This window comes from Tachypleus tridentatus, chromosome 8 (genome assembly GCF_004210375.1).
Source record: "Tachypleus tridentatus isolate NWPU-2018 chromosome 8, ASM421037v1, whole genome shotgun sequence".
Classification (NCBI taxonomy): Eukaryota; Metazoa; Arthropoda; class Merostomata; order Xiphosura; family Limulidae; genus Tachypleus; species Tachypleus tridentatus.
The window spans coordinates 20,116,725-20,130,389 of NC_134832.1; the positions used below are offsets into that span (position 1 = coordinate 20,116,725).

Genomic DNA, 13,665 nt, shown 5'->3' on the forward strand with positions numbered 1-13,665 from the left:
TATCAAGTCTTATATTAATTCGCTTGAAAAAATATTTAGCTCAACACGTCATAGAAAGTGTTCTTCTAACATTTAAAGGTGAAAAAACAACAAACAAAAGTCATTTCGAAAGCTTACTTGTTACCAAAATTAAACTTCTACTTTTACTGTTTTAAAATTCACTTCTATGACTCCATGACAATGATTTCATTTATATTGAAGAATGTAATTACAAATTAATAAAATTTTATAACGTGAAAAATAAAAAAACGACATGCATTTTGAATGTTTTCCCAAAATTTACTTATCTAAAAAATTATAACGTCTTTATATATTATATTCCATTGTGAAGTGACTTTCAGAAAGCTATTTTTTATTTATGTCAGTGTTAAAGTTGTTTTTTAATAATTATTGTTATGTTGAAGAAAATGTTTATACTAGAATATAAGCATACGGTTAACTACATTTGCAATATGTGTAATCTGGTTTGGCAGAAGGATTTACGGTATACAATAAAAATTATGTTGGCATTTATAGTATTGCATCGATAGAGTACTTTATCACAGATATGTCACTATTGTGTAGATAATACGAGAACTTAATTGAAATTGTAAGTTACTTAATCTTATCGAATGGGAAATTGACAAAATATCTATAAATTTTTAACTCGCTGGTTATAAAAAGTGTATAACAGGTGTTTTTGCTAGTCACAAATCAAGAAAAATTGTGTTGTGTTTGACCATTAAATAAGTTGTATAAGTGATACCATGGAGAAACAGTTCGTTCTTTATTAGCCATCACCTCAAGTAGTCACCAGAGTGTAATTTGGATTTTCCATGAAACAACCTATAAGTACTGTTAAACCGACGGACGGGGTTATACTGTTAATCAAGCGTTACCACTTGATTCACTTAGTAACTGTAGAGATATTTATTTAGAGGGTCAACTTTTTATTACAATCAGATGTTTATTAAAGCAATTTCGGATTTGTATTCATTGGAATAACTTAATGTACAAAAATGACAAAACCAAATTACAACAAGTTCTGAAAAAACGTCTAAAAATTATGTTAAAATTCCACGATGAAGTTAATAATAAAAAAGTCATTATTTAGTTAAAGAAAATAATCTTTATGAGGATTTCAAGAACGACAGAACATAATTTAATGTGTTAAACTTTCTGTTTTATGAAATTTTTACAATTGGAAGTCTCCAGTGAGATAGTGGTATGTCTGTAGACTTACAACGCAAAAACCAGGTTTCGATACTCGCGGCGGGCATAGCAGAGACAGACCAATGTGTAGCTTTATATTTAATTACAATCTGAATAGAAAAGTAATTGGAATAATTGATAGATTCTTAAGATTATATATTTTATTTAGGACTGCTTTTGAGTTTGTTATTACTTATTCAATAAGTTTAGTTTAGTTTAGTTGATGAAAAAAACCTAGATGAACCAGCAAGTTCCTTGTTGTACCTTAACATTATGTTATGTTAATTTTCCTTATTGTTTCACAACTACTGATAAAATGCATGAATATTAACAGCCTTGTAAACTTATGGCATGGAACAGAGTTATTTTGGAATGTGCTCTGACTGGTCGACTCGACTAATGTGGCCCAAATTGTTGACTTTAACCGGAACTCCATAATTATGATCTACTTGTTGGCATTGGCAATGGCTTTCATGAAATGAATGCTTGTTTGTTTGAAATTAATCACAAAGTTACACAATTGGTTGTCTGTGTTTTGTCCATCATGGATATCAAAATTCGGTTTCTAGAGGGCCGAAATGCCTGCTTCCGACTCCTTGGCCAGAGATGTGTACATATATAACCTGATCTTCTGGATGCTTAATAGTTGTGTCCAACCATCCTCATGAAACTCAACTTCACTTTGACGTCATACAAAATGTTTTCCATCAGATCCGTTCTAATTGAACTTTGAATCATCTGAGAAGATCACTTTGCTCCACATTGCTTCAGACCAGTCAGAGTACTATTTGGCTCAGCTGAGCCTTACCTTGTCGGTAAGGAAAATTTTCTTTCTTGAGTATTTTGTTTGGTGACCGATCGAAAACAGGAGAGAACGGATTCAATAAATGGTGACAGTGATCATTAAAATATCTTGTTATCTTGTTACTCTTTTGAGATCAGTAGACAACACTCGACAATTCTGTGGCATTTCAGAATATGATCATCAGCTACTGTGAAAGCGTTTTCCTAGATGTTTCTTTTAGCTGCTCCAACAGTCAATTTCTCTCAATCTTTGAATCTGTCTTGTTGATATAACAAATAACTGATTTGTTCGTTGACGTATCTCACAACCTTGACTCGGGAGCATCACATCCATAGACATGCTAATGGCTGTCAGTAAGAATCTGTATTTATAGCCATAAACGGCTGATGCAATACCCTGACTGCAGGTGAAACTGATGATGTAATAAGCAGACACTATTTTTTCATTTATGAAACAACATTGCAGTTACATGTATTAGGGCCTAAAAACAGGTCTCGATTCCAAAGAAAAGTGTTAAGAATTAGGTCATTCCATAATTTTTTCCACCACAGTATTTGTATTTGCTTCTTTGCGTATTGAAAAGTCAAAACGAAGATTTACGGATATTAATCACACAATTGAACTGATTTCTTACAAAGTGATATCTTGAGAAGACTTTTCAAAGCTATTAAAATGAATTTCTTATGGGTCTCGCATCTGATATTTCAAGAAACATCATTAAAGCAACATAGATTATTACTATTACGTTTAAGTGGTGTAATTTAAGTACTCATAGGACATAACATTTGAGATTTGGTATTTACATTTTAAAGTGTGATTAACTTATTAGTAAAAAATTGACATCATATTAGTGTATTTATATATAATTGCACTGCTATTTTTGAATAACTTTGGAATTAATATAATGTTATATAGCCTATACTATTTTGTTGGAAACACTAAAACTGACGTAGTAGTTTAGACGAGTACTGTTCTTCCGAGACATTGGTAATACAGTAGTTTGAATCCTGTACTAATCTGTAAAAGATAGTAGTATCTATGCTAAATAAACTAAGGCCCGACATGGCCAGGTGGGTTAAGGCGTTCGACTCGTAATCTGAGGGTCGCGGGTTCGAATCCTTGTCGCACCAAACATGCTCGCCCTTTCAGCCCTGAGGGCATTATAATGTGACGGTCAATTCCACTATTCGTTGGTAAAAAGAGTAGCCCAAGAGTTGGCGATGGGTGGTGATGACTATCTGCTTTCCCTCTAGTCTTATACTGCTAAATTAGGAACTGCTAGCACAAATAGCCCTCGTGTAACTTTGAGCGAAATACAAAGAACAAAACCAAGTACACTAAACAGCACACAGTACCGGAAATTTCAGTTTCTTCACATTCTGTTTTTGTCATCGTATATGTAAGCATATACGTGCTTGTATCAGGTTGTATTTATTTGAACAAAACATTTTAATTACAATAACCCATGACAAGTAGCTTAGATATATATCTACATACATTCTTAAGATTTATGTCAGATAGCTTGTTGTGATATGACAGAGGTCATAAAACATGTTATAAAGTGATTAAGGTTAGAAGACATGTTGTGAGATGTCTGAGGTCAGAAAACACGTTGTAAGGTATTTGATGCAAGAAGGTATGATGACAAATTGAGCATACCAGTCACGATATTCCATATGCACTGTTCTCGTGTTGCAGCAGCATACCATGGTGACAACCTTCTGGTGAAATAGCGTAATTTTAGTATCATGACAATATAAAAATTAGCATCCTGTGGTCCTGTAAAGTATTAGTTAAAGTATGTCTATTATATATCACATAAAAATATAAAGATTAACATCCTGTGATCCTCGGGTTATCATTTAACTAAATACATCAAAAATTAGCATCATTCGTACATTAAAAATAAAAACTATAAAGGATATTAAATGGTAAAATAACTAAATATAATCATGTTATTAAAAATAATTGTTTATTATTTCGATGAGAAATAACTTTAGTCCTCGGCATGCAGATAAACAGGTTTAACACATTTCGCTTAATGAATGAATTGTTGGAATTGTTTGACCAAATCCAATTCGTACCAGTACTTACAGCACCACAGGTATATGCCACATGATATTTAGCCACAGATGAATGACTTCAAAAAAGTAAGGAGAAAATAAAAGTATTAATGAAAAAGAACACAACACATGGACTGTAAAAGACAGCAGATAAATGTGATATGAAATATGGACTAGAGGCAATCGAAAGGAAAATGACCAACATCAAAAGCGCGTACTCCATGAAAGAACTGAACCTTCGTGGGAAAATAACAAAGCAAAACAGAGAAAAGAAAACAAATTCAGACCTGCATTTTCTAAGATGGGTGTCATTTACAATTAAAGATTACAGTGCTCACAGGCGTAATATTGATGTAGTATAAAATTAAAGAAATGGTTATAACGCAGAAATTAAATTAAACTGCACATTTATATACAAGTAAGTAAACTACACATTTATGCAATAAACACAGCCTTTCTGATAAAGCAAAAATCTCAGTGAAGTTACTGAAAAGTACAAAATACCAGAAAAGAAGTTTGAATAAAAGTCTTAGTACACTCTAAGAATTTCAACAGCAATGATAAATTGTTTATATCGGTCTAAGAGATCAGAATGAGCTGATCGACTGTCTATTCGTTATCACAAAGCAGTGTGTTAAGGGTCTTCTTTGAAACCTCATTTAGGATTGTGAAATCCATTATAAACGTATAACCCGTAGCGGGCAGAGCAAAGAGCACTGTGTAGCTTTGTGCTTATCTTCGAACTAGTTTGTTTTGTTTGTGAATTTTGCAAAAAGCTGCTCGAGGGCTATCTGCGCTAGCCGTCTTTAATTTAGCAGTTTAAGACTAGAGAGAAGGCAGATAGTCATTACCACCCACCGCCAACTCTTGAGATACTCTTTTACCAACAAATAGTGGGATTGACTGTAACATTATAATACCCCCAGGGCTGAAAGGGCGAGCATTTGACCTACTGACAAATTGTTTCACTTTCGATCCAAAATGGTGTCAAGAGAAAAGCATTAGTTTGTTTGTTTGTTTTGGAATTTCGCACAAAGCTACTCGAGGGCTATCTGTGCTAGCCGTCCTAATTTAGCAGTGTAAGACTAGAGGGAAGGCAGCTAGTCATCACCACCCACCGCCAACTCTTGGGCTACTCTTTTACCAACAAAAAGTGGGATTGACCGTAACATTATAACGCCCCCACGGCTGGGAGGGCGAGCATGTTTGGCGCGACTCGGGCGCGAACTCGCGACCATCAGATTACGAAGCGCACGCCAGGCCGAAAATCATTAGAGTTGTATTGCAGCAGCTGAAATACTTTGCAGTCAACAGGTTAAGATAAATTATTTTTGTTGTTGTTTTTTCTTCTGATTTTTAATGTTCCACTTCAACTATTTTTTTTAATTTCTGGCTTTATTAAATTTCATTTGTTAGGTTTTTATAATTTAAAATACTTGTGGTTTAATATCAATTTTCCCTTTTTTACGTTCTAGTTTTCATGAAATATTTTTTAAATTATAAATCTAAACTTTCATTCCCAAATACTTGTTTAATTATTATAATTTAAATATTATTTTATCTCGCTGTTTACCTTCTGCTACTCTGTTAACAAAGATTTACTTGTTTATTTTGTTATTATATAAATATATTTTACAGAACGATTTTTTTTTACTATTTTTGTGAAGGGCCTGGCATGGCCTAGCGCGTTAAGGCGTGTGCTTCGTAATCTGAGGGTCGCGGGTTCGCGCCGAGTCGCGCCAAACATGCTCGCCCTCCCAGCCGTAGGGGCGTTATAATGTGACGGTCAATCCCACTTTTCGTTGGTAAAAGAGTAGCCCAAGAGTTGGCGGTGGGTGGTGATGAGTAGCTGCCTTCCCTCTAGTCTTACACTGCTAAATTAGGGACGGCTAGCACAGATAGACCTTGAGTAGCTTTGTGTGAAATTCCAAAACAAACAAACAAGACTATTTTTGTAATTTGAATACACATTTTATTTACTGTATTATAGCTAATGTTTCAAAATATCAGTTAGTGAAGATTGTGTATGTTTGCTATTAAGTGCAAAGATATGGATAGGCTATTACTGTTCTGCCAATTTGAGTATCGAACCCTAATTTTAGAGATGAAAGATTTATATTTCTTTTACAATTTAATAGCTATTAAGTTTCTTGACATTGCTTTACATTTTGTCCCTGCTTAAATGTTTGGTTTCATTTAAATCAATATTAATATATCACTGAAACATTATTCGAAAAAGTTAGTGACGACGAGAAGCCCATATGAAGTAAAAATGTATCTCAAGACGGCTGGTATGGGTTTTAAAACTTTCATTAAAATAAAGTAGAGAACAAAGCTTCGGCCTAAGAAAGTCGAAACGTTGTTCTCTATTTTATTTTAATAAAAGTTTTAATACTCATACCAGCCATCTTCAAATACTATTCGAAAAAGTTTACTTGATTTTGACCCAAAGTCTTTTATGAGTCCTTAGTCTTCAATGATTGTTCATTATAGATAACGTTCTATTTTTTGAACTTGAAGTAGCTTCACATGGAGAGGGGATATATATATCCTATCAACTACAGGTGCTTTTGAAAACGTTTCTCGCTTGATCTAGTACTTTACTTTTTCCTTTTTTCTCTTACTTATTAGGTTATTCATCAATGTGTTTTTTTGTATATTCTGTGTTATTACTTAGAGTAAAGCTCTATGTTTAAAGCTCGCTCAGGTCATCCTTCAGTGAGTGAGAATCAGCAACTCGAAATAATTTTTTTTAAAATGGTGAGTCATCTATTCACATCCTTTTACAAATCAACTGTTTAACATGCAAAACAAAAATTCCTTTGCTTGTTAAAATGAAGAAACCCTAGTAGTGCTTGGAAGAGGTGAGGGTCACCTAACAACAAAATATCATAGTTAACTTTGAACATTTTCAAGCTGCGCAAACTTATATCATGTGTAATTCGTATTAGAATTGTGTCATTGACAGATTTTTTTATTGTTTATATACATTACGTCATATCAAGCATTTTTTTACTCTTTTAAAGTTTGTTTTGATTTTAGCATAAAGCTACACGAGGACCGTTCTTAATTTAGCAGTGCAAAACTAGAAAGAAGACAATTAGTCAATAACACTCATCGCCAACTCTTGGGCTACTCCCTTTTAAACGAATAATGGTTGTGATCGTCACATTATAAGCGTCCCAACGACTGGAAGTTAGGACGCTCTACTCGCAATCTGATTGTCACGAGTTTGAATCCTTTTCACCAAACATGCCCGCTTCTTTCCGCTCTTTGGAAATTATTATTTTTAACATGATGTGTAATATATTTTTCTTTTTTATATAAAATCCTCCTCTAAAGAACTGTATTGATAAATACCAAACGTATAAATATTTTGGTAGTGACAATGATTAACCAAATAGGCATTTTTTGAAGAATATCAGTCAATCTATGCTAATTGAACTGTGATCTATTATTTCTTTTGGATAGGAAACTACGGGGTAAGTGGTATCGATGCATTTAAAAAGCAGGCTCAGTCATCCGGAATCTGTGTGGCATCCGGTTCATCTGTTTACAGTAAAGCTCCAGATATCAGGTTTGATGAGATAATAAAGGAATTACAGAACTACCCGAATGCTCGTGTTGTGGTATGTTTCTGTGAAGGAATGACTATTCGCGGGCTTCTCAAATCTGCTCGACGCTTAAATGCAAGCGGCGAATTTTTACTAATTGGGAGGTAAGTGCTTTTATAATATTGAGAAAAGAAAATTAAAATACCTCCATCATTGTAGGGTTTACTTGCTGTAGAGTAGGTTTTTTAACGTTTTTGTATTATTTCATATTTAGTAGTCTAATTATAAGTTTTTGTTATTCTAATAAGCTTCATAGGGAGTTTTTTAAGGATGAGGCAAGGAGCCTTAACATCTTCTCATGAAAGATTATTGTCTAACTGAGCATATTCGTATAATTTAATACCTCACAACAGTATTACTGCAAATGATATAAGAAAAAATATTTGAAAATATATATTTTGACGTTATCGAATAATGTTCTCTGATTGAGCACGATATCTACGTTGTTCTGTTAGTTTAGAAGTAGTTTTATCACAGCTTATACTATGAATGTTTTATAATGAAAATGGGATTTATCTGGCATGCTTTTTAAAGTGTCAAATAATAACATAAAGTTGGTTGATATATATTTACATGAAAAATAAAATTGTTCCAGGAACTACGCATTGTGGACAACGTACAATTTCAAAAACCTAAAAAATAACTTGTGTTGGTCTTTTCATGAAATATTATTAGTTGGTTCATTTAAGCAATACTGTTTTTAACGACTTTCAAGTTTGCTTTTTAAAGGAAAAAATACGTCAAAAACAGGAAAAGACCAATAACATTTTTAGCTTTAAAACTGCCAAATATATAAAAATGTATTCAAGAACCAACTTGTTTGTGGGTCCATAATTTTATTCCCCCCCCCCCGCTCCAGAAGCAAAGCGATAAAGGTTATAACGTGGACAGATTACAAGTAGCCTATTGTGTAGCTTTGCGCTTAACAACAAACCAACGACTATGGATTACAGGGCCTGCAACAACATAGTAGCAACAGAAACAGAAATAGCGCAATTAATAGCAAATAATGTCCAACTGCCTGTTATTCTTTTTGTATTATTTGTTTCACATAGAAATTGAAGAATTTTATCTAATAACACTAATTTTACCATATCTCAGTTGTTCATTAATATGTTTGAGTTTGTTTATTAGTGTAATATACATATTATATAAAGATGAGTCACAGAAATTGTATGATGATTTTGCTTATTAGCTGTATAATGTTATGTTGGCGGAGTTTCAGAATTAATATAATAGTTTTTCTAGGTCTTAGTGGTGTGTTATTATGTTTGATTTTATCTAAATATTATTATAATGATTTTTATTAGTCTTAATACTGGTGAAATGTTTCTTTCAGCCTGAGAAATAGTTTAATGCACAATTTCTCAAACGGGGGTCCACAAGGGTACTCTGGGGATCCACAATTCACATCTGGATTTTCATTAAAAAAACAAGATTTATAGAATAAAAATATTTTTCATAAAATTGAATTTATATGAATTGAAGTGTTTAATTTTAGAATTGAGCTATTCTTGTACACAGTATCTCTTTTAAAATCCTACAGTTACTCAACATTATGTAATATGTTTTGATTCACACTACACAACAGAAATATGAGAAATACGCCAATAGAAAGGGAATAAAAGGCTATAAGTGCCAAATAAATCAGATTATAAAAGCAACTGAAGGTAATAATGCATAAACATATTTTGTTTGTTTATTTATTTTTTGTATTTTGGTGGAAACTTGCAAAATATTTTTTCCGTTTTCCTTCCCTAAGTTTGAACTGATACTTGGCCACTTTTGTTTGCCCAAACAGTAAGAATTGACTGTCTCTTTTACAGCGCACCAATGGCCCTAAAATGCAGAGCAATTGTGGCAGCAACGGTGCACGGATCATGAACTCCGTGGTTCACAGTACGAGCATGTTAACCACTAGTCCACGTGCAGTCCTAAATAAATGTCTATACACAATAATACAAGTGGTCTAATAAGCAACTGAGGAGGACAGAACAATAACAACAACAACAAAAAAAAAACACTAAAGAGGGCTATGAGAAGCTAAAAATGTTGGTTTCGGGTTTTGGGATTTAAAATATCACGGTATTAAACTGGTAAAGAATGCTATACAAAGAGCTTATTAGAGTAAAAGTTAAACTAAATAGACTACAGAACTAGCGTGTAAGACTGAAAACTAGTGACGTTTTTGTATTAAGCTTCATCTATTTTATCGCTAAAGATCTAGATGTGCGACACTCAGTATTATCAAAAATTTATGTTTATTGCATTTAACAATTCGTTCAACAAACTTTAACGCAAACTGATCAGAAAAATGGAATTTACAATTTGGATTTAATAAAATTGGTAGAACATTTTTGTTGTTGTTTAGTTTCATACAATTGTTTTAAATTCGTGTTATACAATTAGAAATACAAATAAACTGAACTTTACAGAGTTTGTTTTCGTGAAATTATTGTGTAACTTAGATTAACAGATTAATTATGAGACTATCTGCAGTGTGGGTAATATACACGGAAATTAAATCACTAACATATTGGTACATGAATGTATGGAATAACAAAAAGAAAAAAAAGAAACTTATAAGTTAAACAAATTACATCCTTCACAGTTTCTGTTACTTTCTGGGTCCGATAAACGTTGAACTCATTAGATAATCAGTTCAAATTGCTACCTAGATTGTTAATTATACAAGTAGCACTCTTGCCAGTACAGGACACTTGCAAGTCGTATCTGCAGTAAAATATATGTCTGTGGTGTAATGATAGAGCTATGTACCTTATTTATCTCATTTAAGAAAACCGTAGAGCCGCTCTGCTTTCGTTTAATGTTGTTTAATTTCTTTAATTGTGTCAATATAATTTTAACCAGCATCTGGTTTACATTTTTTCAATTAACAGAATTAAACATAGATAAGCAACTTAAAAAAAAGAACTAAGTTGTCTTATTAAGTTATTCAAAGTTATAATTGTAAATGTTTTCAGCAGGAACTGTCCAAGTAAGTTTTAAACCAAGAAAAATATAATTTGTTTGCGTGGTTTTTCGAGCAAAGTTACACAAGGGTTATCTGCACTAACCGTCCATAATTGAGAAGTATAAGACCAAAGGAAAAGCAGCTAATAATTACCACCTACCGCCAACTCTTGGGCTAATATTTTACCAACGAATAGTGAGATTGATCCAAACATTATAACGCCCCCACAGCTGAAAGGATTAGCATATTTGATGGGATAGGGATTCGAACCCTCAGCCCACAGATTATAAGTCGAGCGCTCAAACCACCTTATAATTTGTTAGGATAATATTGATTCTTTTTTAGTGAAACGCGTCATGTTTTGTTGTAAGTTGTAATTTTTATGTTTTCCATTATTTCTCAAACTCTTTATTAAGTATGCTGCCAAAAAACATGTACTAATATTAATGTTTCCATTATGTTCTAGTTTCGTAATCACGTAGTTTTGCATGACAAACCGTTAAAAACTTTATGACACCTTTTTGCCAATCAATCATCTTCACCCAAAGAGTATTGTGTCATACTATCATGTTAACAAAATAGAACTTGGGAATGTTTGTATACATATTTGTATTAAAGGCGACTAAATGAACTTAATCAGAAAAGACACACTGAAAATGGTCTTTTTACTAAAATGGTAAAGTTGGATTCATGAAAATTCTGGTTATTTCAAATACTAACCGATAACATTGTTCTTAAATGCAAATAGTTGAATAGAAACTGGAGAACAATTGAAGAACTGCTAAGTCGAAAGAAAACAGTAATTTTTATTCTACTAATACGTCGCTTTATGACTCTTTGGTTCAAATTATCTATTTCTTAAGTCTCAAATAATGTTGAATTTGAAAAAGACACAGTAAATAATCTCTCCCTGTAACACTTGGTTAACTTTACCAACTTTATTTGACCCTAATAATAATAAAAATTAAAATATACTTATAAAACAAATTTCTACATGAAATATCTACTACGTGTATAATTAATATAACTGATAAAGATATTTTAGATAATATTTATATGATCTGTTATTTTAATACAAAAGTGCCAAGTAGTTACATAAAGATGGTTATATATACATGTATGAGTGTGTGTGTTTTAGATAAACAGTAGTATAGTGATAATAACTCTATGAGTTTCCTTATAAAATGTGGAAAACTATTTTTTTTATATTCAATATATAATTGTGATGAATGTCCAAACTGTTTGTTTTGGAATTTCGCACAAAGATACTCGAGGGCTATCTGTGCTAGCCGTCCCTAATTTAGCAGTGTAAGACTAGAGGGAAGGCAGCTACTCATCACCACCCACCGCCAACTCTTGGGCTACTGTTTTACCAACGAAAAGTGGGATTGACCGTCACATTATACGCCCCCACGGCTGAAAGGGCGAGCATGTTTAGCGCGACGTGGGCGCGAACCCGCGACCCTCAGATTACGAGTCGCACGCCTTACGCGTTTGGCCATGCCAGGCATATGTCCAAACTAAACTATTCTGTAATGACTCTCTATCTAAATATGTGAATATTGAAACTTGTTCTAATTGTAAATAGGAAGATAATTATTATATTAATATATAGAATATTTTAATGTATGTACAGAATTATAATTTATTTATTATATTTATATACAGAATATTCTTATGGTATGCACAAAATTATAATTCGGCATTATAGTATTTTTTATACATGAACCATAAAATTGATAAAGCTTATGTGTAAAACAAAATATCATGAGTATTTATTCATTCGAACGATGAACTCTTGCTATTAATACAAATAATGTAAATAATAAAACTGAATATATTTTGATTTTGAATTATCTAGAAAATGTTTATTGAACACCACTGTAAGAGAAATAACAATACTTATACAGAAAATATTTTAATATGATTGTTTTCTGTTAATGTAGGATAAAATATTTAGTTTATTTATTAAACATGTTAATGTTAATTATAATTTCGTTTAGTTTTTCTTGGTTAAAACGAACTTAACATCATTTTTTACATTTTATCATTATATTAAGGACTTTGCATCGTTAAAATGGTATTTGCACTTAAAATTGGGCAAATTAACATGTTGAAGAAACTTTTAAACACTTCTTATAACCACAAAGCTCAGTAAAAAAACAAAAGTATGATGTCGAAATCTTGAAAAATATACTTTCAGTCATTTATTTCTTATGCATAATTAATATGGCATGGATAAAGGCGTACATTACATAAACTGTTTTAACACCGTAGCTTTACTTAGAAATGATAAAATCGTGAAAATTCATAAATATGCTTTTTGTAAACATTCTCATAGCTTGAATTATACACCATGCAAATTTTCTGCAACGTTTATGAGCTATGGGCAATTAATTTTAATTAATGCTTTTGTTAATGGTAATCAGACTCTCAACAAGACAACTGGTAAATATTTTTGAATTAAAAAAAAACTCATGCTATGAAAGAGAGTAATGTCAATAAGTTTGCTAAATTTCATGCAAATATTGGCTTTAATCGTGAAGTTATCATGTTAATAACTTGTTAACTCCAATGAGAACTACGTTTTGAAAAAATTGTGGTTAAAACAAAAATGAGTTATTTATGTAGAAAAGAAATCAAATTTGAAAAAATATGATTTTTAAAATATGAAAGGCGCTTTTTAAGGGTCAGGGCTACTTTAACTTTTAATATAGTGTTTGTAATTTTATTGTCTTTTAATTTATGAGCTGCCTTAGGATACGTTTATGAAAATTATTTCTGCTAAGCTATATAGGCAGAATACTTGATCACTTGATATAAAATCAAATATGTTATGTGTACCAATTAATCCACCAATCTCTCCCTACGTATCTATACTGCTACTTTAAGATATCCATTGGTACATCAGTATATCTGGCTATAGAAATATTCAACTACCAAAATTGTATGTGTTAGAGATAGTAAGTGATATGACCACAGGGATGTAAATGCGGTTTTAGTTGGTGTAGAAGTTTT

At 32.1% G+C, this 13,665-nt stretch overlaps 1 protein-coding gene and 1 long non-coding RNA gene across 4 annotated transcripts in view; one reads left to right on the forward strand and one right to left on the reverse strand.

The window, feature by feature from the left end:
* Positions 1-13,665, forward strand: part of LOC143258633 (metabotropic glutamate receptor 1-like) — a 179,072-nt gene that overhangs the window by 104,838 nt on the left and 60,569 nt on the right. For all 3 annotated transcript variants that reach the window (XM_076517879.1, XM_076517877.1, XM_076517878.1), the window contains exon 3: positions 7,531-7,777. In XM_076517879.1, coding sequence (XP_076373994.1) covers positions 7,531-7,777 — 247 coding nt within the window. The remainder of the gene's footprint in view (positions 1-7,530; positions 7,778-13,665) is intronic.
* Positions 1-13,665, reverse strand: part of LOC143258634 (uncharacterized) — a 38,926-nt gene that overhangs the window by 20,930 nt on the left and 4,331 nt on the right. The window lies entirely within an intron of this gene.